This window comes from Lepidothrix coronata, unplaced genomic scaffold, assembly GCF_001604755.1.
Source record: "Lepidothrix coronata isolate B3197 unplaced genomic scaffold, Lepidothrix_coronata-1.0 Scaffold6, whole genome shotgun sequence".
NCBI classification, from domain to species: domain Eukaryota; kingdom Metazoa; phylum Chordata; class Aves; order Passeriformes; family Pipridae; genus Lepidothrix; species Lepidothrix coronata.
Window position 1 is genome coordinate 10,519,920 of NW_016690186.1, and position 24,025 is coordinate 10,543,944.

General features: G+C 36.1%; 1 protein-coding gene across 1 annotated transcript in view; it reads left to right on the forward strand.

Annotated features, from left to right (window-relative positions):
- SMCHD1 (structural maintenance of chromosomes flexible hinge domain containing 1) overlaps nucleotides 1-24,025 on the forward strand; it is a 74,443-nt gene that overhangs the window by 14,677 nt on the left and 35,741 nt on the right. Inside the window, exons 4-22 of the mRNA XM_017832841.1 lie at nucleotides 2,558-2,640; nucleotides 2,737-2,867; nucleotides 3,920-4,034; nucleotides 4,181-4,300; nucleotides 6,634-6,800; nucleotides 8,831-8,924; nucleotides 9,173-9,383; nucleotides 10,243-10,360; nucleotides 10,462-10,645; nucleotides 11,172-11,369; nucleotides 11,503-11,616; nucleotides 12,052-12,158; nucleotides 12,425-12,507; nucleotides 12,662-12,775; nucleotides 14,625-14,702; nucleotides 14,816-14,935; nucleotides 20,180-20,324; nucleotides 20,544-20,640; nucleotides 23,803-23,875. Coding sequence (XP_017688330.1) covers nucleotides 2,558-2,640; nucleotides 2,737-2,867; nucleotides 3,920-4,034; nucleotides 4,181-4,300; nucleotides 6,634-6,800; nucleotides 8,831-8,924; nucleotides 9,173-9,383; nucleotides 10,243-10,360; nucleotides 10,462-10,645; nucleotides 11,172-11,369; nucleotides 11,503-11,616; nucleotides 12,052-12,158; nucleotides 12,425-12,507; nucleotides 12,662-12,775; nucleotides 14,625-14,702; nucleotides 14,816-14,935; nucleotides 20,180-20,324; nucleotides 20,544-20,640; nucleotides 23,803-23,875 — 2,352 coding nt within the window. The remainder of the gene's footprint in view (nucleotides 1-2,557; nucleotides 2,641-2,736; nucleotides 2,868-3,919; nucleotides 4,035-4,180; nucleotides 4,301-6,633; nucleotides 6,801-8,830; nucleotides 8,925-9,172; nucleotides 9,384-10,242; nucleotides 10,361-10,461; nucleotides 10,646-11,171; nucleotides 11,370-11,502; nucleotides 11,617-12,051; nucleotides 12,159-12,424; nucleotides 12,508-12,661; nucleotides 12,776-14,624; nucleotides 14,703-14,815; nucleotides 14,936-20,179; nucleotides 20,325-20,543; nucleotides 20,641-23,802; nucleotides 23,876-24,025) is intronic.

Sequence of the window (24,025 nt, forward strand, 5' to 3'; positions counted from 1 at the left end):
TTTGACAGATGAACTGTTAAATGAGTAAGAAGTTGGCTGGATGGCCACATTCAAAGACTTGTAGTCAACAGCTTAATGTCCAAATAGAGATCAGTAACCTTGGTGTGCCTCACAGGTCTGTATTGGTACTGGTACTGGTACCGTTCAATATCTTTATTAATGACGTAGTGGGATGGAGTGCAAGCTCAGCAAGTTTGCAGAAAACACCAAGCTGAGTGGTGCAGTTGATAGACACTTGAGGGAATGGATGCCATCCACAGGGACCTTCACAGGGTTCAGAAGTGGGCCAGCATGAACTTCAACAAGGCCAAGTGCAAAGTTCCGCACTTGGGTCAGAGCAATCCCCAGTATCAATACAGACTGAGGGCTGAATGGATTGAGAGCAACCTTGCCAAGAAGGACTTGGAGATACCAGTCAATCAAAAAGTTGGATGTGAGCCAGCAATGTGTGCTTGCAGCACACAAAAACCCAGTCCTATCCTGGGCTGTGTAAGAATTAGTATGACCACCATGTCGAGGGAGATGAATCCTCCAGCTATACTCTGCTCTTGTGAAACATCCACCTGGAGCACTTTCATCCACCTCTGTGGCCCCTAGCACAAGGCAGACATGGACCTAATAGAGCATGTCTGAGGAGGGCCGTAAAGAAGATCAGAGAGCTGGAGTACCTCTCCTGTGAAGACATGTCGAGAGTTGTGGTTGTTCAGCCTGGAGAAGAGAAGGCTTCATGGAGACCTTATTGCAGCCTTCTAGTACTTAAAATATGCTTATAAGAAAAATGGGAAGATGCTTTTTACCAAGGCCAGTAGTGACAGGACGTGGCGTAATGGTTTTAAACTGAAAGAGGGTAGATACAGATGGAACATAAGGAAGAAATTCTTTACTGTGAGGGTGATGAGACACTGAAACAGGTTGCCCAGAGAAGCTGTAGCTGCCTCATCCCTGGAAATGGTCAAGGCCAGGTTGGATGGAGCTTTGAGCAATGTGATCTAGTGAAATATGTCCTTGCCCGTGTCCGAGGGGTTGGAACAACATAATCTTTGAAGGTCTCTTCTGTCCTAGACTCTGAACTCACTTGTTAAAAGCTGTGTTTTTCCATACATGATGGAAACTACAAGAAAGATAAGAGCAAAAGCAGTAGAATGAGATACTTCTCTGTTGTGAATTTATCAGTGTTGCTGATGATGCTAAACTGGATGGTGAGGTAGACAGATCAGGAGAGAGCTAACTTGGAAAGAGACCTGGACAGGCTGAAGCACTGGGCAAGCAAGAACAATGTGAAGTTTAACTGGGCTTTGCCTGTCAGTGTTTGCAGGTCTAGATAATGAAAATTTCTTCACATTTTGCTGTAGTTCAAAATAATTTTAAACTTATGTTTGGTCTGTTGGACAGTATCACCAACATACATTTGCTGTTTTCTCTCTGTGAATACAGTTACCCCAAAGCTTGAAACAGACTTATTGATGAATCTAAAGATGGAATGTCAATGTTATCTTTTTGAAGTGGGTTGATTTTTCTTTTTTTTTTAGTAGTAAAGCAAACTTTTCTACTACTGAAGGAATGGTAAACTTTTTACAGTATTTTCCTCTGTCGTGTTATTGCTAAAACAGCTTGCTACAGTGGTTTTAAGTCATCATTCTCTCTTAAAGAGTGAACAAGCTTCAGGTGTTCATGAGAAACTTTTCATATGCATTTATGTCAGTTCTTGAACTTGTCTGTACTCTGCAATAGGTGACAGAGAAAAAAAGGGTTCGTGCTCTGAGTGCACTGAATGTGTTCATATTGCTACCACAGAAGCTTTTAAAATGACCCAAAAGTTGTGGTGGTCATAAGTCTTCTTGTGGTCATAATTCTGCAATCATAAAGAGATTACAATGATCAAGACTACAAACAGAATAATTTTGAGATCCACTTCTGTAATGACATTACTGGTATATATAGTTTTTCTAATGTGTTACCATTTCTTGTTCTTGGAGACCATACTGAGGTATTTTGTGAAATTCTGCAACATGCCAGTGATTCAAATTTGCAAGCTAGCTATGTTAAACTGTCTTCTTTTGTTTGTTTTGTACTAGAATTGACTGTTAGAGCAAATAGCAGTTTTGAGTTTGTGTAAGTGTACTGCAGCTGATGCTCCTTATTTGCCACATATCTAAGGCCGTGCTTAACCAATTTCACATGTTGCTGAAGGACCATTATTCTTTGATATGGAATAGTAAGTATGGATCACATAACTGATGCTCAACTGCTGTTGTTCGCAATGAAGAAAGTTGCAAAAAAACGTAGAACTGTTTTTATACTTCAAAAACAACTTGAGGGAAAATGCCACATGCTTCAGTGTGGGATTTCTTTTACATGTCTGAAGCGTATGGCCAGTATAGCTTGCACCTTGCACTGTAGCATTCTGAAGAACCTTGTAAATTGCAGGAAATAAAACTTTCTTTTCAGAGAATCTGGATGGAAATGTGTTCCTTAAGGCTAAGTGAATAGGTAAGGTAAGTGGGTGTCTGTTTTCTGACTCCTATTTAATAGGATTATGTTTCTTCAATTTCTTTAGCATTTGCCCTTGCTGAGTTGATTGATAATTCTCTGTCAGCTACATCCCGAAATACCGGTATTCGGAGCATACAGATAAAATTGGTAAGATGGAGATATTCTACCTTTTTTAGGTGTAGTTCACATTATCCCTTTTTATTGGTGCTCCTTGTTGAGTTGTGTTGGTTTTTTTCCCCTCAGTTATTTGATGATTCCCAAGGAAAACCAGCTGTTGCTGTGATCGATAATGGAAGTGGAATGACTTCTAAACAGCTTAACAACTGGGCTGTATATAGATTGTCAAAGTTTACAAGACAAGGTGACTTTGAAAGGTTAGAAAGTTTTAAATATTTCTACAACCATTAACAAACTCTGCGAAGGTTCACAAAATACCCTTTTAAGACATAGCTCTGTACCAACACTTAGCTAAAACCCATCATTTTATGATTACATAATTAGAATTATACTTTTTGTAGGTAGGAAGCTTCATAATATGAAACTGCTCTTCTGATCTTATGGTACTGTGTGAATATTTGGATAGAATAGTAAATGTGAGGATGAGAATTACAGCCTCAGTCTTTTCATGAGTAACTACTGTAAAAAGTAGTGGGGCAGTGGGAAGTGGTAATATGGTTAATGGAAGGTTTTTTGCATTGGAAGCATCTCCAAATAGAATAGGAAAATCTTTTGAACATCTGGAGATAAGTGCATAAAAGGTGGTTCTGGGTCATATGTAAAGAAATTCACTGCTTTTTGAAATTGCTGCAGGTGAGTTCAGTAACAGTGGAAAGGTATAGTATTCTAAAGCTACAGGTTTAAACTGGATTGCTACCGTTCAAAGGGAGTGTATGTGCAGATTATAACAGGTTAACCTCTACACCTTTTTTTCATTTGGGACTGCTATGATTTAAAAATAGATGTTTGTCCTAAACTAGGTAAGACTGTTCAGGCTGACTTAAGAGACATGGAATTTAATTACTGATAGCATACGCTGTCTTTCCAAGCCTGCATTTAATAGTTTGTTGGCATTATTTCCCATTTTGACTTAAAAGTATTTTTATGAAAGGATGCTGTCGGAAAGGTCAGGCTTGCTTTGTAAGCATTTTCATTTGAATAAGATTTGGTTTGTGAGAAGGGACACAAATGTTTTATAAGAGGACTTAGGAAAATACTGACTTGGTCATCATTCTTTCAGAAAGAATACATCAGGAATCTTAGGCACATACATTTTAATATTACAATTTTAATAGGTCTAAATTTGAGGATTTTTTAACAAGGTGAAAGCAGGAAGAATTTAATATAAGCTATTTAGATCAGAAGTTTCATTGTTTTTTTACATTATTTTTGTCTGGAGAAAATTTATTAAGGGCACTTTTTTTCTCAGTGATCATTCAGGATATGTACGCCCTTTGCCAGTGCCTCGTAGTTTAAATAGTGATATCTCTTATTTTGGAGTTGGAGGCAAACAAGCAGTGTTCTTCGTTGGACAGTCTGCCAGAGTAAGTAAATGTCAGTCTTTATTTTAAAACCTTTTTACATAATCAGATTGTTATTTCCTAGCTTTTAATCACAGCATTAAACTATTTTATTATGTTCATTTTAAGTCTAATTTTGATTTTAAATGCTGTTTCTTTAATAAAATCAGATGATAAGCAAACCTGCAGGATCTCAGGATGTTCATGAACTTGTCCTTTCTAAAGAGGATTTTGAAAAGAAGGAGAAACAGAAAGAAGCAATATATACTGGTTTCATTCGAAACAGAAAGGTAAATAGCCTTAATACTTTTTCCTTTTTAATTGAAAGCCTTTCCCAGGTTAACGTGATTTAACTATATAATATTGATGTAATATTTATCTGGAGATTGAAATAGCAATGAATAAATTAGGGAAACAAATTGTATATGTAGAAATTTGTAGAAGAACTAAGTTCTTCTGGGAGAGAAGTCCGGCCAGATCAACAAAACCCAATGGTTTTACAAATATTCATTATTTTGTAAAATAAGTGAACTATTCAGCTGAAAATTAAGATGAACTGTCCTGATGCTTATCAGGAAGAGGAAAAGCTTGAGCAAAAAAGCTGTAAGATAAGGAGGAAGACTGAAAAGAACTGTTCTTCGGATATTTTTGAGCAAGGTGGTAAAGGCAAAGAATATAGCTAAGGGTGCAGACGGGAGGCAGAGTGGGTGCTGTATGTGACAAGGTAGTCAGACCTTAAGCCCATATGAAATGGGATATATCAGTGTTCTTGGCCCTTTATATGGGTGAGAAAGGAACAGGAGATAAATAAGGTTTTTATCATGCCAATCTTGGGCCAGCAACTTGCAACAAAAAATGAATTGTCAGGGTTTTGTTTTTAATCTCTGTACAATATTGTTGAGAAGGTAGAGTCACAAAAATAGACACTATTTTTGTAAATAAAATAGTCTGCTTTTATTTTATTTTGAAAATAAAAGCAGACAAAATCACCTTTTTTGTAGAGGACATAAATGCTTTCCCTCCCTATTTAATATTAAAAAGATGTAAGTTGGAGGAAAGTAGCTGAATGAGGTATGTAGATACTACTAAAGGTGGTGCAATCAACTGTTGGAAAAGTTGTGGTGATAATATAAAGTTGACACAGTTAAAAAATGTAAGTAAAGTTCTATTAGAGGAAAAAAATAACTTGTAACTCTCCAAGAGGGAAGAGATGATGTGAAGAACTCAAGTAATAGAAATGAGATGTTAAGGTAATGGATAGATAACTCAGGTTTAGGAATTTTTTTGTCAGTCATTGAAATACCTAGGCCAGTTAATTATGGCAATGTGAAATAAAGTGTGTGAATTTGTCTCTTCAATGACATGAAAAATGATCTGCGCTGCACATAGGTGAGCAAGAGAATGCTATGGCAGAAATAGAAGTTGTAATGGATTACTAGGGTGAGAAGAATAATTGAGTCTTTGAGGCACTGAGTTGGTAAAGGAAGTTACTTTTGCAAAGAAATCAAGATGTAATCAATGTCAAACATAAGGCACTGTAGAATAAGGCCAGAACACTGAAGAGAAGTGGCGTTGATGGCGCCTCAGCTGATCATCTTCTCTCGAGGGATAATAGGCACCTATCTTTACTGCACTCACTTCCCTGGACCATTTAATATTGCCAATAAGTAAATAGTACTTTTCTAGTTGAGATGGATGCTAAGAATGTAGGAGAAAGTGCCATGGTAGTTTATTCTTTTGGTTAAGGAGAGGTCTTTGATTCCCTGAGAAAAGTAAGTCTTAATAGAACACCCTTGATTAATTATTTCACCACCTATGGACAGATAAGACATGTCTCCTTTCATGACTTAGTGATGTGGGTTTTGCCTGATTTCCTGCAAAATGAGGCATGAAGCTGCATTTGCTACAGCTTATCTTCTCGGTTGTACCAATTGTTTGCAATGACTATAAAGATCTCAATCTTTGTTTTAAAAATAGCTTATTTTCTGTATGTAGCAAATGGAAAGGAGTATCCATTGGTCCAGCATGAAGCATGACATCAGCCACTGTGATTTTGTGCAGCTTAGAAACCTGTCATAAGAGTAAAGTGTATCCATCCAGGAAAAGATAACTAGTAGCTTCCGTAATTGAGAATTTCTGTTTCTGTGAGATGCTACTGGATATTTCATCTGGAAATTCACCATTTCTTTTTTACGGCAAAAGTGTGTTTCTTCCACTTCAGTTTTTGTTATAGAAAGCAGCCTGCTTTAAAAGCAAATAATTTTCTTCTGGCTTTGTTTTCTTAAAAAAGACTTCATGTGTTATACGCATAATAGTCCCATTTGATGGATGAGAACATGGATATCCCAGTGTCACATGAAACATGATTAAATCCGTTTCTAGGCTGAACACTTCAAATGCTGTGATGTAAGTGACTTGAAAATTAACTGGATCAGGGATGTCACATTCTCAGCTTGTTGACTTTAGTTTGGAAACTTTTATTTTAAGCTTTAATCTTTTTTGATATTTAGCATCATATGTTCTGTTTTACTTTCCTGTTATGTTTTTTAACCTCTTTCAAAGCTGATGGGAGTTCAGAAATTCAGTTTACATTCCTGCTTTTATTATTTTACTCTTTTTGTAGCCATCTGACTCTACTCACATCACAAGTGATGATGAAAGATTTCTTCATAATCTAATATTAGAAGAAAGGGATAAAGAGAGTTTTACAGCAGTTGTCATTACAGGTGTACAACCAGATCACATGCAGTACTTGAAAAACTACTTTCACCTTTGGCCGAGGCAGCTGGCGTAAGTTGATGATTTGAAAAATTTTAGTTAAAAGTGGGCTACTAACAAAGTCAGCTAATTATGAATTACTTCCTTTTTGTTCTCAGCCATTGGCGTCTTCCTGTTAAAGCTGTTAATACATCCTTTGTTGATGCTACAATTAGTTTTCCTATCCAACTGATTTTACACAAGCTAGAACAACTGAATGTGGCCCCCTAAATCAAAGATGTTTACAAGCATCAGTTTTAATGTGACTTGATAATTGATACATAATTATCCAATGTAATTTTTAGTAACATATTTCATGTTGTATTATTAATGTAATAATTAGTTATCTAATTATTAATAACTTGATCAGTTATTTTGCTCCCTGGTGTGCTCCTAACCTTGGCATAGAGCTTTGTATTTATAGTTTTTTGAAATCTTTTGGTTGGTTGACTTTTTAAACAACGACAAAAAAGTGTTGCTGCTTCATCCCAGTTTGAGAGGGAGAACAATATATGCTACTGTCCCCTCAGTGCTACATCAGTAGGCCTGCAGAGCCTGGAGAAAGGGAAGTCTGAGATACCTGTGAATTGTTTGGTCTTACCTGTTGAGGTGATCTGTCTCTCTGTGAATGTGATCTGAAATAGGAAGTGATAGATCAAATTTGAAATCTGGCAAATTATAGACCTTTGTTTTCGAACTATAATTTTAATTTTTGTATTACCTGTAATCTAATAAGTAATTCTTAAAATGAGGATTAACGTAAGGATTAGATAATACCTTATTGTATGGAACATCATTCAGTGTTGCATGTAAGAACTTGTGGCCAAAACCCTTTTTAACTTCATGAAAATGTAGAGGTACATGTGCATTGACGGATTAACTTAGGTCCCTTATTAGCTTCTAGGTGCTGTTCAGGTAAACACCCACACTGTGGGTTATGTGCATTAGTTCTTTCCAGCCATCTCTTGAAATGAAAGAGCTGCCTCCATCTGAAATGGACCCGGTGCAATTATTCAAGTATATGCCCTGTAGCTGTTACAGTAAAACTAATCAGATTTAGCTTTCTGGTGCATCACTGTCAGCTGTAATGGCCTGTTTTCCCTCAAACACCTCCACATAACCTTCTGCCATGCCTTTTGCCACATGTTTCATTCTGCTTTAATGGGCTACAGCAGAGCCCTCATTGTTTTGGATGCTTTGAAGTGGAGATGAACCCCTAAAATAACTATGTCTTAAAGCCATGAGAGCACCTTTTGAAGTCTGGAGAAAAAGCAGACAAAATGCTAAGCAATTTGGACATACTGTAAAGTCCTGAGCAATGAGGCCATGAGGAGCTTTTTGCTGGGAAGCAAGATTTCTCCTTGGGGCACATTTAGTGTAGTGGATGTCAGAAGCAAAGCGCTTGCAGGTGCATTCAGTCCCATTGACTTGTATAATCTCATTTTTGTGCATGCCACCACCCTAAGGTTTAAGGATTCAGTCTTTGAAGTTGGAAGAACTAGCTAGCTTGCTGAGAAGTTGAATTAAATGGAGTTAAGTTCCTCAGTTTTCTCAAACTTCGTATCTATGAAATGAATTAATCTACCTGACCGTGTTTTTTGAAGTTTCTTAAATGAGCAAAAATGCCCATTAGAAAATACTGTTTAGAAATAGAAGAATTGAGCACATCCATGACTCTTGCCTATATTCAAATATTTGTAAATAACTTAAGGATAGTGATTGTTGGTTAAATGTTTCTATTGCTATTAGATGATTGATACAAAACTGGTATCAGAAACAAAGTGGGGAAAGCTTTGTCTGTAGTTCTTTCTCATTTCCAGAGTGCAGAACAATTTACAGTAGTTTTTTAGTTTGTGCTTTGATGTAAAAGATCTGGTAGCCATGTAACAATCATAGGGGTTTTTTTCACTTATGCATCTTTTTCCAATTTGTTTCCAACTATTTTATCCAAAAATTGGATATTTTAATAGAAATATGAGCTTATTTAGATTTTTTAAATTATAACGTGCAATTTCTTAATTTCACTTTCTGGGTTTGGATATTTTTTTTTAAATGTATTTCAGACATATCTATCACTACTATATTCATGGACCAAAAGGAAATGAAACTAATGCTGCAACAAAAGACGTAAGCCCTTTCAACAACATCGACATTCAGGTAAGAGGTTTTATACATATTAGTCAAAAGTCTTCTTTAATGGCAGTTTATTTCATATTGTACCTGTTTCTCTTTATTCATGCATTTTGAACTACAGCATTTTAAGATGTGTATGTAATTCAGTTTTTTTAAAGCTAAACTATTTATCGTTGCAGCATAGGAGCTAATTCATTTGCTAACAGTCAAGTGTCAAAACGCTAATTACTTTGTCTTTTGATCTAAGGAAAAATCAACTTGTTTTCTTCCAGATTTCAATGTTCGAAAAAGGAAAAGTACCAAAGATTGTCAATCTGAGGGAGATCAAAGATGACATGCAGACATTGTATATAAATACTGCAGCAGATAGTTTTGAGTTTAAGGCACATGTTGAAGAAGAAGGTATAGTGGAAGGCATCATCCGATATCATCCTTTCCTGTATGATAAAGAAACATACCCTGATGATCCATGCTATCCATCAAGTGAGTGAAATGTTTTGCTGCTTGTCAGTCCTATCATAGACAATCCTACTACTCTAAATGTTTAAATGAAATAAAAACTAAAACAATTGAAATTGAAGTGCAAATTGTTACCTGATTTAAGATGTGTCAGAACAAAAAAGTTCACGTTCTTTGGATGAACAGATCCTGTGAATAAATTGGCTGTTGTGATAACTTGTTTGTGTAAACATGATCTTTGGCATAACACTGTCTGATTTCAAACTATAAACTCTCATGGACTGTAGTCAGATTGAAACTTTCCATCTTCCTGACTGTTAGATCTTTGCTCCAAGAAACTAATAAAATACCAGCAGTTAGATTCAAAAGATTCTGATAGCAGAATACTGCAAAGGACAACATGTAGTCTGAAGTCCTTAATTTAAAATTAGTTTATTCAGTCATGATGAGTTTTCAAATACTCATCATTTAAAATGGTTTAAATGATATACTGTGTTGGGGGGTTTAAAATATACTGTGTTGGTATGTTGGGTTTTTTTTTACAAAATCTTGAGCTTAATTGTGAAGAGATTTTATGATATTAGAAGAATATCAGTTGAAACTAAGAGGAAAAATAATACTTATTCAAATTCAAAACTTTCAAATTTGGTAGATTTGGTAATATTTAACTCCTATTTAAAATTTTTACTTAGCTTTCCTAGTTTTTCTGCTTGGTATATTTAAAATATGAAAAAAATTCCTTATGTTGTATATAACTAGCTTGATATCATGTGCACTGCTACTGTGTTCAACTTAATTTAGTCTACACTGGCTTTTTATATTAGTTTTTTTATTGAATTTATGCGAGAAGACTGTCTTTTTTTTTTTGTTTGTTTAAATCAAGGATTAAACGATGATGATGATGATGACTGCTTTATAGTAGAAAAAGGTGCCAGAGGAAAAAGGCCTATTTTTGAATGTTTTTGGAATGGTAGATTAATACCATACACAACTGTGGAAGAGTAAGTGGTAATCTGTTTCTACAATGTAAACCAGTCTATCTCCATAATGTAAACCTCTCTTTATAAAGGTGGATTTTAATGTCTTTCTCCTTTTGTTTCAGTTTTGATTGGTGTGCTCCTCCAAAGAAGAGAGGATTGGCACCAGTCGAATGCTACTACAGAATTTCTGGTGCATTGTTCACCAATGATAAGTTCCAGGTCAGCACAAACAAACTCACTTTCATGGATCTGGAGCTGAAGCTAAAAGATAAAAATACTCTGTTCACGAGAATCTTCAATGGACAGGTAATAGTTGCATTACGTTAAGTATTTCTTCTTGATAAAGTTTAATGCACATGATACAGAAACCTTTGCTCACTGCTGATTTGCTCATATCACTGAATATTGCCTGGTTCTAAATAACATTCACCTTGTGCATTTTTGCAGGACTTTGTAGCAGATATATCTCTGTTTTAGTGAGTACTAAGGCTGAATTTTTAAATCTGAGAAAACAAGACTCAGTATTTTTCCCTTTATTTTCTCAAACATTTACTTTGTTTAGATGTTACATGACAGTTTTTGTAGAAAGACACCCTTCATGGAGGAATATGGCTGCTGGGGTAAGCACTTTTCTTTGGCTTGAAGTGTAACTTTCCTAGAATTTTGTCACGTTTTCAAGCTGAAGAATCCTTAGGGTTTGGTTGTGTTGGGTTTTTTTTTATGTTTGAGTACAGTATCTCTGTACTCTTAAAATTGTTCGGCTTCTGAAGTGGTCAGATTTAAATTTTTTAATACATTGCTAATATGTATTTCTTTTGTAATCTCTTCATAGGAGCAGCGAATGAAAATTGACAGAGAATTTGCTTTGTGGCTCAAAGACTGTCATGAAAAATATGACAAACAGATAAAATTCACAGTCTTTAAAGGAATAACTGTACGTAGTGATATACCATCCAAAAGATTGCAGAGCCCTTGGACAATGTATGCTGCAATAGAGTGGGATGGAAAAATATACAAAACGGGACAGCTGGTAAGTTAGTTGCTCACTGATGTTGGGGTTTTGCTTGTTTTGTCATAGGTGATTTGAACCCTCTAAAAGGCAGATACTATGTATTTGATGCAGAAGTAATGCATTGCCATTAATTGTTGTCTTCTCGTTGCAGGTGAAAAGTATTAAGACTCATCCAATATTCTATGGAAGTATCGAGAAATTTTTTTTGTATGGAGACCATGATGGAGATATATTTGCCACTGGAGGAGAGGTTCAAATTGCTTTGGTAAGACAAATATAGAAGGGATTCACACACCTAGTTTACCTATGGAATCTTTAAACAAAATCCTGTGTCAGATTTATTTAAATTACTTTTAAACTGTTGAAAATTATGTGTTTTTTGAGATTCAGCAATCTAGAAATAATCAAACTAGTTACTGTAGTTTTAATATAAATATATTAAAATTATTATCCAGTGTCAACAATCTAATTCATTTAAATTTGCATATCAAATAGAGTATCACAGTTGGTATCAATAGTATGTTTGCAACCATTCTTAACCGTTGTGATTTCAGCAAATTTTAGAACAGTGTCTTGTGCTGTCTGCAGGTAGTATTTATTAGCTTGTTGCATTATGTCTGTGTCAACTTGTGTAGTCCCTCGGTCTTCTCTGACATACTGTAATCTGGCCATTTATAACTGCATTGAATTTTTATTTCAGGAACCACAGGCGTTGTATGCTGAAATGAGAATTATTCCAATCTCAAAACTTGACAGAACGGTGTCTGAGAAAGTTGTTAAAAAATACATAGAGGATGAAATGGCAAGGTAAGCACTGAGTTGTAATTATATAATTGTGGAGTTTCTAATTACAGTTTTAGTATTTCTTCAGCAACAAAAAGAAGTTCAGTTTTATTCCCAAATGGGAGAGCAGTCAGCTGTTTCAGTAGAAACAAAATTATAAACCAAGAAGAAATGGTTCAGGGTTTGGGGTTTTTTTCTACCCCAAAAATAGCTTCCTGTATATTCAACTAAAGATAAATTACCCTTTCGTTATATCACTGAAAAACTGTTCATCCTTTCTTTTTTATTAGACTTCCTGACAGATTATCGGTAACATGGCCTGAAGGAGATGAGTTATTACCAAATGAAACAAGATTTGCTGGTACACCAATAGGTATATTTTTTTTCTTCCAAATAATAAAACATTAAATGCCAATTAAAAAAATGTATTATGCACTCTTGTTAAAAAAGGAAGCATACAGCAATCTCTGATCACTTATAATCCACAGTATATTTTAAAAGTCCATTATTTTTCCTTTTAAATATAGGAGCGTTAAGAATAGAAATTTTGAATAAAAAAGGAGAAGCAATGCAAAAACTTCCAGGTACAAGCCATGGAGGTTCAAAGAAACTTCTCGTTGAACTCAAGGTTATTTTACATTGTAAGTATTTCAGTATATTTAATTGTCTTTATTATTTTATAAATGCATAATGGATAATGTATTTTTTTGTGTATATACATATAATAAGTATAAATCTAGTGATTTACTGTGATTTACTGTTTTGTGGTTTCCATTTGTGGGTGCTTCACTTGATGTTCTGACATTGCATTGCTGAAGAATTGTATTCTGTCCAAGGCAGCTGAAATTACTCAGTTTTGTGTTGAACACATATTAGAACACTAAATTCTCTGAAAACTCCAATTCTGCCATGTCAAATGTATTTGAAATTTATAGAAAGTTAAAATCTTTTTTACCTTGTTTATTTCCATATATGATAGGAAAATCCAATTCCTTTATCATTTTGGAGTTGTAAAAAATACCTTTCTGAAGCACTGAGATTATTATAGTGATACATGTGAAAGAAAACCAAATAGAAGTATCTTAGCTTCAGTTTAGTATACGTGTCATGAGAATACACATCGTATTTTAATGGCACTCATTATTTGGGAACTGTCTGCTGTGCATGACCACTGTCCAGTGTAGTGTGCTGGGGCATAAAGAGATTGGAATTAAAAAGAAGGTGTTCATGTATTACAGATTATCAGCATGACAAATCAGTGTTATGCCACCTTAACTGAGATACACCATCCTGAGTTCAGGATGTATGGACTTGAGAGAGACATGGTGTTTCTATTATCCTATTTTGTCAGTGTTGTTCCTAGGAGAAATAAACCCCTTTGCTTCTGATCACTGAAAAGTCTGCCTTCAGACCTATTGTATCTCCTGACCACTTGATTCATTGATGAAAATTTGTGCTTAAAACTGTTTCTACTGCTTCCTGTCTTTTTTCTCTAGTCAATTGAGGTATCACTAGGGTAGTTCCCCTGTTTTTCACCAGAACAATGAGTAAACCCTGTAAGTGCGGATTTGGGCATGGCATACCTGTCAAACTCAAACCCCTAATTGTACAAATAAGAATAACATGGTTACAACCATATGAAGGCCAACAGCAAACACAGTGTACAAAATGTTTCGCTTTCAATGAATGGAATACTTGGCAGAATGTACTGTGGACTGAGTACATATACAGAGATGAGCTACAAGAAACTTCATACCTTGTCTGTTAGTAGAGAGCCTTATTATACAAGATTTAGTTCAAAATTGGAGTTTGAATTGGGGTTGAGAGAATGATAAAGCAGAGGGGTCTGATGGGCGTTGAAACAGCTGCCAAAGGAAAGGGTGGGATAGCAGGAGAACTAGACTATGAGAAACTTGTCTGAGCTGAGTTAGGAACACTTTGTGCAGGGAAGAAAGGGCTGGAAAGACATCTGGGATATGAGGAATGTTTTTATCTGGGCTATGATGAAGTGGGGCTTGAAAGTTTTGGACATAAAATAAGGTTAGGTTGACCTTTAATTATGACTTTATGGTAATGAAAGTAATGCAGACACTTACACAGGAAGGCCTCTACCATCTAAAGTGTTTAAATTTACTATTATAGATAAGAATTTCAATCCTGTTTTCTTCTACTGTTAATGTTTCTGTTTGATTCATCGTATATCAAAAAATAAAGAGGGTTTGAGCTGAGGGAAAGAGAAAGCTGGAGTGACTAGGTGAAGCAGGAACATGAAGGGTTACCAAATGAAAGGCTGCTACTTTGTGTCATGTGTCTGAGGCTAGCAATTTTTAATTAAAATAGGATTAGCTGTGATCAATGTGTTTAATTGGGGAGCTGAATTGATATTTAGTAGATCTAGAAGTGATAATAATAAGTGATAGTAATGCTTAAAAAAAATGCAAATTTATGGTGTAAAATTTAAATACTGGTAGCTAAGTGTTTGTTTTGCAGCACCTACTGAGAATAAAGAAATAATTTCCCATATCAGTCAGCATGGAGGCAAATGGCCATACTGGTTTAAGAAAATGGGTAAGTTTGCATATTCAGTATCTTGAGGTTTGGTTTTTGTTTGGTTGGTTGGTTTTGTTTTTTGGTTGGAGAGGGGATATTTTCTTTCTAAGTGTATTTTTATCTTTGTTTAGAAAATCTTCAGAAACTTGGGAACTACTCCTTGAAACTGCAAGTAGTATTGAATGAAAGTAATGCAGACACTTATGCAGGGAGACCTCTACCATCTAAAGTATTTAAATTTACTATTATAGGTAAGAATTCCAATCTTATTTTCTTCTACTGTTTCTGTTTCTAGTTGATTCATTGTATATCAAAATTATTCATGTTTTAGTTGAGAGGTAATTTTCAGCACTGAAAAGTAGCATGTGCATGTCAAATATGAAGCATTTCCAGGGAAAAAAAGTTTTTCCTAATAGGTTTTGATCTGACCTGTAGTGTGTTGGCTCTGCTGTACAGTCAATTTTACAAAAAAAAAAAAGTTTTGATGCAATCTAAAGCTCCCTAATGTGAACTTTCCCAAACGTACTTAGAAAAAGAAACTTCTACTTAATTAGAATCACTCTTTTTCCTCATGCCATGGACATAAATATTCTTTCATAAAACTAATATTTATTATGCCAACTTTCATGCATAAACCACAGAAACTCATTAAAGAAACAGGTTATACATTTGAAATATGCATGTTGAGATTGAAGTCTTTTTTTTTTTTTTTTAATTAAGGGAAGAATCCTGTGCAAAACTAAGTTCTCATTTGATTGTATTGAGTCTGTCTCTTTGGGTTAACCGTCATAAAATACTTAACTAGAATACCAGAATAAAAATAATTCTGTTAAATATGTTTAATGTTAATCTATCTTGCCTTACACTCTGGTATGTGTATATGTATGTGGCCTACAGTAGTCTGTATAGATCTTATCTTCCCCCAAAAATTCATAAATTTCATTTTTAATGACACTGTTGAAGACTGTAAGACACACAATGTACAGTTACAGCGTGGTTTTGGTATGGTTTTACTAGTCCTGTATCTCTTACCCTCTAAGATGATTTCATTTCCTAATTTATTTGTCTGCGTTTATCTGTTAGTAGTTGGTTACTTTCTGTTTATAAGCCTTTCCTCTATGGCTATTTATATTTATGTTCCCCTTCAGAAAGGATAGGCAAAGAAGAAGTGGTGGGGTAGCCTGGGAGTGTTTTGACTTTCTAGAGCTTGATGATGGTGACAATAGGGTTGAGTGTTTGTGTAAGAAGTGGGGGGGAAGGCCAACAAGGCAGATGTTGTGGTGGGAGTCTGTGTTAAAGACCACTTAACCAGGATGAACAGGTGGTGAAATATATAAGCAGCTGGGAGAAGTATAACAATCACTAGCCCTTGTTCTCCTGGGGGGCTTCAGCTAAGCAGATATCTGCAGGAAATACAGCAGAGAGGAAACACTCTAGAAGATTCCTGGAGTGTGTGGAACATAATTTACTGACACAGCTGGTGAGGGAGCCAACCAGGGAGGGCACCCCACTGGACTTACTGTTTGTGAACAGCAAAGGACTGGTGGGTTATGTGATGGTCAGAAGCTGGCTTGGTCTTGGGCACATTGATCGAATGTATACAAAATTATAGTTTTCTATTCTTGAAGAAATAAGGAGGATGGTTAACAGAACTGCCACACTGGATTTCCAGAGGGCAGACTTTGGCCTGTTTAGGAGACTGGTTGACAGAATCCCTTGAGAGGCAGTCCTGAAGGGCAAAGGAGTCCATGAAGGCTGGACATTCTTCCAGAAGGAAATCTTAAAGCCAGAGGAGCAGGTTGTCCCTGTGTGCTGAAAGACAAGCTGGTGGGGAAGAAGACCAACCTGGCTGAACAGAGAGCATTGGCTGGAACTCAGGTGAAAAAAAAAGAGAGTTTATGGTCTTTGGAAGAGGGGACAGGCAACTCAGGAGGACTACAAGGATGTCATGAGGTTATGCAGGGAGAAAATTAGTAAAGCCAAAGCCCAATTAGAGCTTAATGTGGCTACTGCTATAAAAGACAACAAAAAATGTTCTATAAATAGATTAGGAAGGCTAATGAGGGCTAAGGAGAATCTCCATCTTTATGGATGTGGAAGGGAAACAGTGGAAAAGGATAAGGTTCTTAATGCTTTCTTTGCCTCAGTCTTTACTAATAAGACCAATTGTTCTTCAAGTACCCATCCCCCTGAGCTGGAAGACAGGGACAAAGAGCAGAATGAATAATCCAAGGGGTCAAATGGTCAGCAATACCATTAGAAACACACAAGTCTATAGGGCCAGATGGGGTCCTTCCAAAGGTACTGAGGGAGCTGGTGGAAGTGCTCACTGAGCCCTTTCCATCATTTACCAGCAGTCCTGGCTGACCAAGGTGGTCTCAGTTGTCTGGAGGTGAGCAAATGTGATGCCCATCTGCAAGAAGGGCTGGAAGGAGGATCCAGGGAACTACAGGCCCATCAGCATGCCCTCAATGCCAGCAGTGGTCATGGAGCAGATCATCCTGAGTTCCATCACACAGCATGTACAGGACAACCTCCTGTGTTTTAGTGTCTGCCCATTGCCTCTGGTCCTCTGTCACGGGAAAGAGTCTGCCTCCACTTTCTTTACACTCTCCCTTCAGTTATTTACAGACATTGATAAGATCCCCATGAATCTTCTCTTCTCCAGGCAGAGCAGCCCCAGCTCTCCCAGCCTTTCTTCATATGAGAGATCACAGAATCACAGAATGGTTTGTGTTGAAACGGACCCTAAAGATCATCTAGTTCCAACCCTCCTGCCATGGGCAGGGACACCTTCCACTAGACCAGGTTGCTCAAAGCCCCATCCTACCTGACCAAGAACACTTCCAGGAATGGGGCAACAACAGCTTTTCTGGGAAAATTATTCCAGTGCATCACCACCCTCCAGTCCCTTCATCATCTTCATGGCCTTTTGCTGGACTCTCTCCAGTATGTCTATGCTTCTGTGTTGTAAGGTAATATGCCCAGAACTGGACGCAGTACTCCAGGTGTTGCCTCACATATGCTGAGTAGAGAGGAAGGATCACCTCCCTCCACCTGCTGGCAACACTTCTAACACAGCCCAAGAAGGTTATTGCTCCTTTTGCAGCAAGAGCACATTGTTGGCTTGTGTGCACTCTGTTATCCACCAGGACCCCAGGCCATCTTCCACAAAGCTGCTTTCGAGGCACTTGGTTGACAGCTTGGGGGCTGTTCTTGCTGAATTTCAGGAGGTTTCTGACAGCCCATTTCTGCAGTCTGTTGAAGTCCCTCTGGATGGCAGCACAACTCTCAGGTTTGTCAGCCATTCTTCCCAGTTTTGTACCATCAGCAAACTTGCTGAAGGTACAATCTACCCCATCATCCAGATCATCAGTGAAGATGTGAAACAGAATCAAACCCAGTATTGACCCCGGGGGTAACCCCTACTTAACTGCCTTCATGCCATACTTAACAAGACTTCATGCCACTGATAACCACTCTCTGTGGTTATTTTTTCACTGTGAGGGTGACCTAGTGCTGGACAAGTTGCCCAATATGTTGTGGAGTCTGCACGCTCTGGGATATTCAGAAGTTGTCTGGACATGTTCCTAGGCAATTTGCTCTAGGGTGGCCCTGCTTGAACCAGGGTCACAAGCCTCTGGCTTGAACCAGAGGACCTCCAGAAAGCCCTTCCAACCTCAACCATTCTGTGAATCTACAAGAGGGTGGGGAAAGAGGAAGGTAAAAAAATACTAATTCCTTTGTGTTTAAAATGGATATTTTCATTACAATTTTGGTAGACAAAGCTAACATCTGTTTTCAGAAGATCAAGAAAAAAAATCACTGTTTCCAGTAGCCTCTTATTTCTTCCTCTTCTTCAGAAGAGGCTCTGAATGCAAACTCTTTAGGCAGAAAAGAGTTCTTTGTATCATATTCTTCTAAAATCTTTTTCTTATTGGCACAGTAGAAAGAGGTATTCTTGTATGATAATACAGGAAAAAAATGTTTGGCATTGCTTGAGAAAAGTAACTATCTAAACATATGTCTGAAAACTTGTCATTGAAGTCTCAAGATATTTCCAAGAAAAGAAAAAAAAATCTCTGAACAAAAATGAACCGTGTCTGCTCCTTTATCTCTTTATCAAAATGAAAAGAGAATCTTTAAAGTTGCGAAGTTGTATTTTGCTTTTTAAAAATTTTTCTCAGTAGTAGTGTGACTTTCCCCTGTATAGAAGCATTCAATTAAAGATTCCTGAGCCATAACAATTGAAATGAATCGCCTTGGAAAGGAATATAAACTTGAAAAAATCTAATTAACTAATAGTTTGAATCTTTTAACACAAGGGATATCAAAAGCAACTTTTGCTATGTACTGCTGCTTTTTTATTCAACATTTTTAATATGTGGAGTCTTGAAAATTGAATATTTCAAGTCTTTATTGTTGCAATGTTTTGTGTTGTCTCAAAGGCAGCCATAAATCTTCACACTCATTATTCCAAAATATTAATATTTGTGTGACCATTTATGTATGTAGATTCTGAGAATAAAAAAAAAACAATCTAAACTGAAAAAGCAGCATTTTTGTCCGAGGAACAAAATATTTTATTTCTCTATTTATAGTTCTTCTTGATAAACTAAAAAATCATCATAAATACTGGTTAAAACTGAATTTCCTAAGTTTTTTTTAGGTGGTTATTTTCCTGTTATTTTCTCAAATAATTTTACAGTTTTATCATTCACTTGTAAGTAAAACTGTAGGCACTGTAAGATTGAGGTCTTTTTCTTGTCATAACCAGTAAATAATTTTGGCCAGTACAAGGTGTCATCTCTTGGGCAAAGGAATCTCTTTGATAATGACACCCGTGGGTAGTGAAAGTAGTTGTTAATTTGAGTTCAAAATTATTTCATAGGACATATATTTACTGTTTAGTTCAGCAGTGCATTGCTTCTTTATTTTAAAGGCCGGTTGGTCAAGACAGTTCAATTCCACAAAACATGACTCTGATTTACAAGCTCCCATTTGTTACCATTCTGCTCAATCTCATTTATTAGGGTCTAATTGGAGGCAATCTAATGGGGCCAGATTTCACAGGGAGGATGCACTCACATTTCTTTTTCTAATACACATTATTACTCATCTTTATCTCTCAGATTTGGGTTAGTTGTAGAACAAAAATGTTTTACTGCATAAATGATTTTATTTTACTATAATTAAAGCACTTAAATGTTTAAAAAAAGCTGTCTGCAAGGAACTTGTCCAGTTTCAGGTGCTGTAGTGATGTTCTAAATACTGTCCTGTTATATTTCTTATGCTGTTATGTTTTAACTATTGTTTTATGTTAGTATAAGTTAAAAAGAGACGATCAATCAGTAAACAATAACTTTGGTTGCATATTCTGAACAGCCTGTTTACTTTGCAGCTGCAAACCACTTGACTTAATTGCAGCCTTAATCAAGGAAAATCCAATGAGCACAAATAATTCTTTCTAAACATGTGTTATTCTTTTCTCTTAGAGGGCAAACCAGAGAAATTTTTGGTTGGTCTTTTGGAGCTTCCTTTTCGAATTGGAGTACCTTTTAGTATTCCTTTGGAATTGCAGGATGAATTTGGTCATGCAACACACTTGTCATCTCGCATGAGACCATATCTTGAAGCTAGGTAATTCAACCATCTCTCCTTTTTTTTGTCCTTTCTTCATGTGACAATAATATAGTAATACTTTGGGGGTTGTCTCAGTGATATATGGGATTTCTTTCACATAAATTAGATGGCATTTTTGCTTTTATTTCCATAAGAGTATCTGGAAGTATCTTGTATAGTGAAACACCGTATTTGTTTTTAAATTTATTCTGTTGTGTTTTCTATATATTTTTCTAGTGGATTAACATTGAAGCATGACGACATACCTGTGGGAACAAAGTGTGTCATTAAGAATGTCACTGCTAAAGGCTGTGTCAATAGTTGCCAGGGCAAGGTAGGCTAACATATTTAAAGTTGAAGTAACATATTACAAAAAAACCCACAGAACAAGTAATTTTTATGTAAAATGAATTGTCACAGTGTTAGGTAAGTTTGGCCTATACTAATGACTGCAGGTATTTAGTTTATTTATTTTTAGGGATATTTTCAAAGTTTCCCTTTTAGTTCTACCCTGAGCAGTTTGTCTTTCTCATAGCTGCACTCTTTTAGCTGATGGAACTGGAGCTGGAGGGGCTGAGCACCATATGGATGGATGTGGGGTAGAGTGTGCCCAGCAGACTAAATCAGCTGTCTGAGTTTGAACTGGTGCTGAAATTGGTTTAAGCGAAATCATCCTGGTGACTTATGGACTGAATTATCACAGGGAGCACTGAAATCTTTCATTCTTGTAGTTGAGATGATGAGTAGTAATAGTTAATGTCGGGGATATCTGCTCGAGATTCTGCTCGAGATTCTTTAAATGTTTCCAAAATGGTGGTAGAAAATACGTTTTCCAAATCCATCCTGTTACTGATAGATTCCCAGCACTTAGTCAAGCTGTTAATTTACTGTAAAAACAGAAACCTGTGTTACATGCTAAAAATATTTCTTTCATAAAACAGATCTTAATGTCTCTGATAAATAGAGATTTGAAGATTTTAAAAAAAAATAATTTAAAATCATGTATATGCTGTGTTTACACAATATTCTAACCAGGTCCTAATCCTTTCATTTAGTCTTGTAGTCTAGCACAGTATAAAGAAAGCTAGGAACTGAGGTAGTGTTGATATTGTTGCTTAGAAAAAAGCAAAAAAGTTGCTGGTGGAAGAAAAGAGGCAAACTCTTATGGCAAACTGGAGAGTTTTGAACATAGTAGATTTTGTAGGCAAAGCTGAGCATTTAAGGCAAAGCGCAAGAATAATGACATAAAATAGAGGTGGATTATGGGAAATAAAGTGTGTAGGAGCAAAAGTGCCAGGCTGGAGCAAGACCTAAATTTGGTGAGGGCAAGACCAAGAGCCATTTAAGGAACTTGTAGTACGGAAATAGTATCATTTCTGTATCATATCAAGAAGGGATGTTACTTTCTCATGTTGTATCATATTATACTACATTTCTCATGTAGTATCATATCAAGAAGGGGGGTACTTTCTCATGTTGCTTAATTGCATAAAATGTCAGAGACAATACCGGACCTGGCACTGAAAGTAGTGGTTCTAATTTATATGAAAAAAGAACTGTTTAAGATAGTAATGAAAAAAAATGACAAAAAGCAGGACTGTGGTACAGCAGAATAAAAGCAACAGATAATTTTAAAACATAAATACAGTGTAATTTTCAGTGCTTAATTAAAAATTAGGAAGCAGAGAAGAACGTAGGAGAAATTTTCAATACTTTAAAAGTTGAGTTTAAAATGGTAGGAGAAGAGCTGAAATATCTCAAGAAAAACAGTAATTTAGAAGAAGAAAGTGAATGAGAGAACAAAAAGAGAACTGGAGAGCATGGAAAAATTACTGTTTTTCAGAGGTAGAAGTAAGGAAAAAAACTGTTGAAGGAATAATCATGCCAAATGGAGAAGAGAAACTCAGCTAAGATAGGAAATACAGCATCTCACGGTTGTCAATGAAGGAAGCACTGATAGAGATGAAAGAGAAAGCAGACTTCATTTACTTCTGTAGTCATTGATTCAGTTCCCCCCAAACCAGTCAAGACAGAAATACATTTTCATTGTGGGTGGAATCAACAGGAAAATTTTAGGACAAGTGTGTAAGTAATATGAAGAGGATTCCTTTATAGGATTTTGAATACAGTCAGGAGAAGGTTGAAGAAGGGAGTTTATAAAGGGAAAATATTTCTTTGTTCTTCTTTTAATTTTAAAATACTGCAGTAGATGTAGAAGCAGACTTGGAAGCAGAAGTAAAATAGATACAGGGGTCGTAGAGGATAAGGGAAAACAACTTTCCTAGAAAACGCAGATGCTGAAAGATTAAAAGGAATGAAGTTAAAGATAGCAAGAATAATTTGCAACTGTATGTAGTGCAGCATGAAGAAGACAGTATTAAGTGAAAACTGAGTATTGCAGAAAAGGTTTTGAAACTAAAAGAAGGAGAGCATAGCATGAGTGTCTAGTGAATGAATACAAAGCTACTGAAGAATTCAGCTTATTAGCATTAAACACCCATTATCATCTATACCAGTTTCCTATGTTTTTATTCCCTACCATATTTTTTCCCTTCTTTTCCCCTTTACTTTAGTGGGGCTTCAGCTGATATGTGCTGTTTGGCTTTCCAGCAGACCTGTATGGTTGGGTGGCTGGTCAGAGCTGGAGAGTTTTCATGCACCTGCGTGTCTGGCCATCAGCTGGGGACCTCGTGTATTTGATGTGGCTGCAGTTGTGATGCAGGCCTCATTGCACTTTCTGCTTTTCCCACCAAGCAAACCAGAAGAATTGCCTGGTTGTTTTCATGCAATCTACAAGGTGTTAATGTTGCACATATACTGTGAGGCATGGCAAGGGCATACGCCAGGATTATGAAACTAAACTTTTCCAGAGACAGTGTTTCTGAGCATATACAGATGACAGTTCCTGAATTGCAACTAAATATTGTCAAATATCTTATATATATAACATATGAAATTCACATATCTGCAGTGCAACTAGTTTTTTTTAAGTTGGAGCTTTTAAGATTGACTTGACTGCTTCATTCTCTGATTTTAATGTGAAAGTTGCTTTTAGTGATGCAGGCTACAGCAGTTGTTTTTCTTATGGCCTTATCCAAAGATGAGATGGACAGTAGTTGTGCCTTGCTAAGGAATAACAAACACAAAAGTTGCTGACCCTTTCTTTAAAACTGCTTTTTTTTTTAACTGATATATTTTTTCCCATTAAAACAGCCTTTAAGCAGGAAACCACAAGTTATGATAGCTGCTTTTAATGGTTTCAGAACCATGTAGTATAACATGCAAATCCTGGATTGGATGTCTCTGAGTATAACATGGAAATGATAGATTTCAGTACAGGGAAAAAAAAATGTTGATTTTTTTTTTCCCTTTTTTTAGCAGTGCAAGAAAATTTGTAGAGATAAATTTTACATATATGTGAACTGACATGATTATGTGAGACAGTTTATTGTACGGGGTTTTTTAAGGTTAATATTTAAAATATTCTTTTCATCAGAACTTTAATCTGAAGATTACTCTTCCTGGTTTGAAAGAAGACACACAAATCATTAAAATAAGATTGCAGCCTGGTAAGTATTCTTAAAATATTTAATGAATTCCTGTTGAACTTTATTCTGACACTATTAATGAAGTACTTCTCCCAAGAAGGTTAAACATTTAGTGAAGTATAAAAAAAGGATTCTATCTCATCCAAATGATGACTAGAAACTAAATAAACC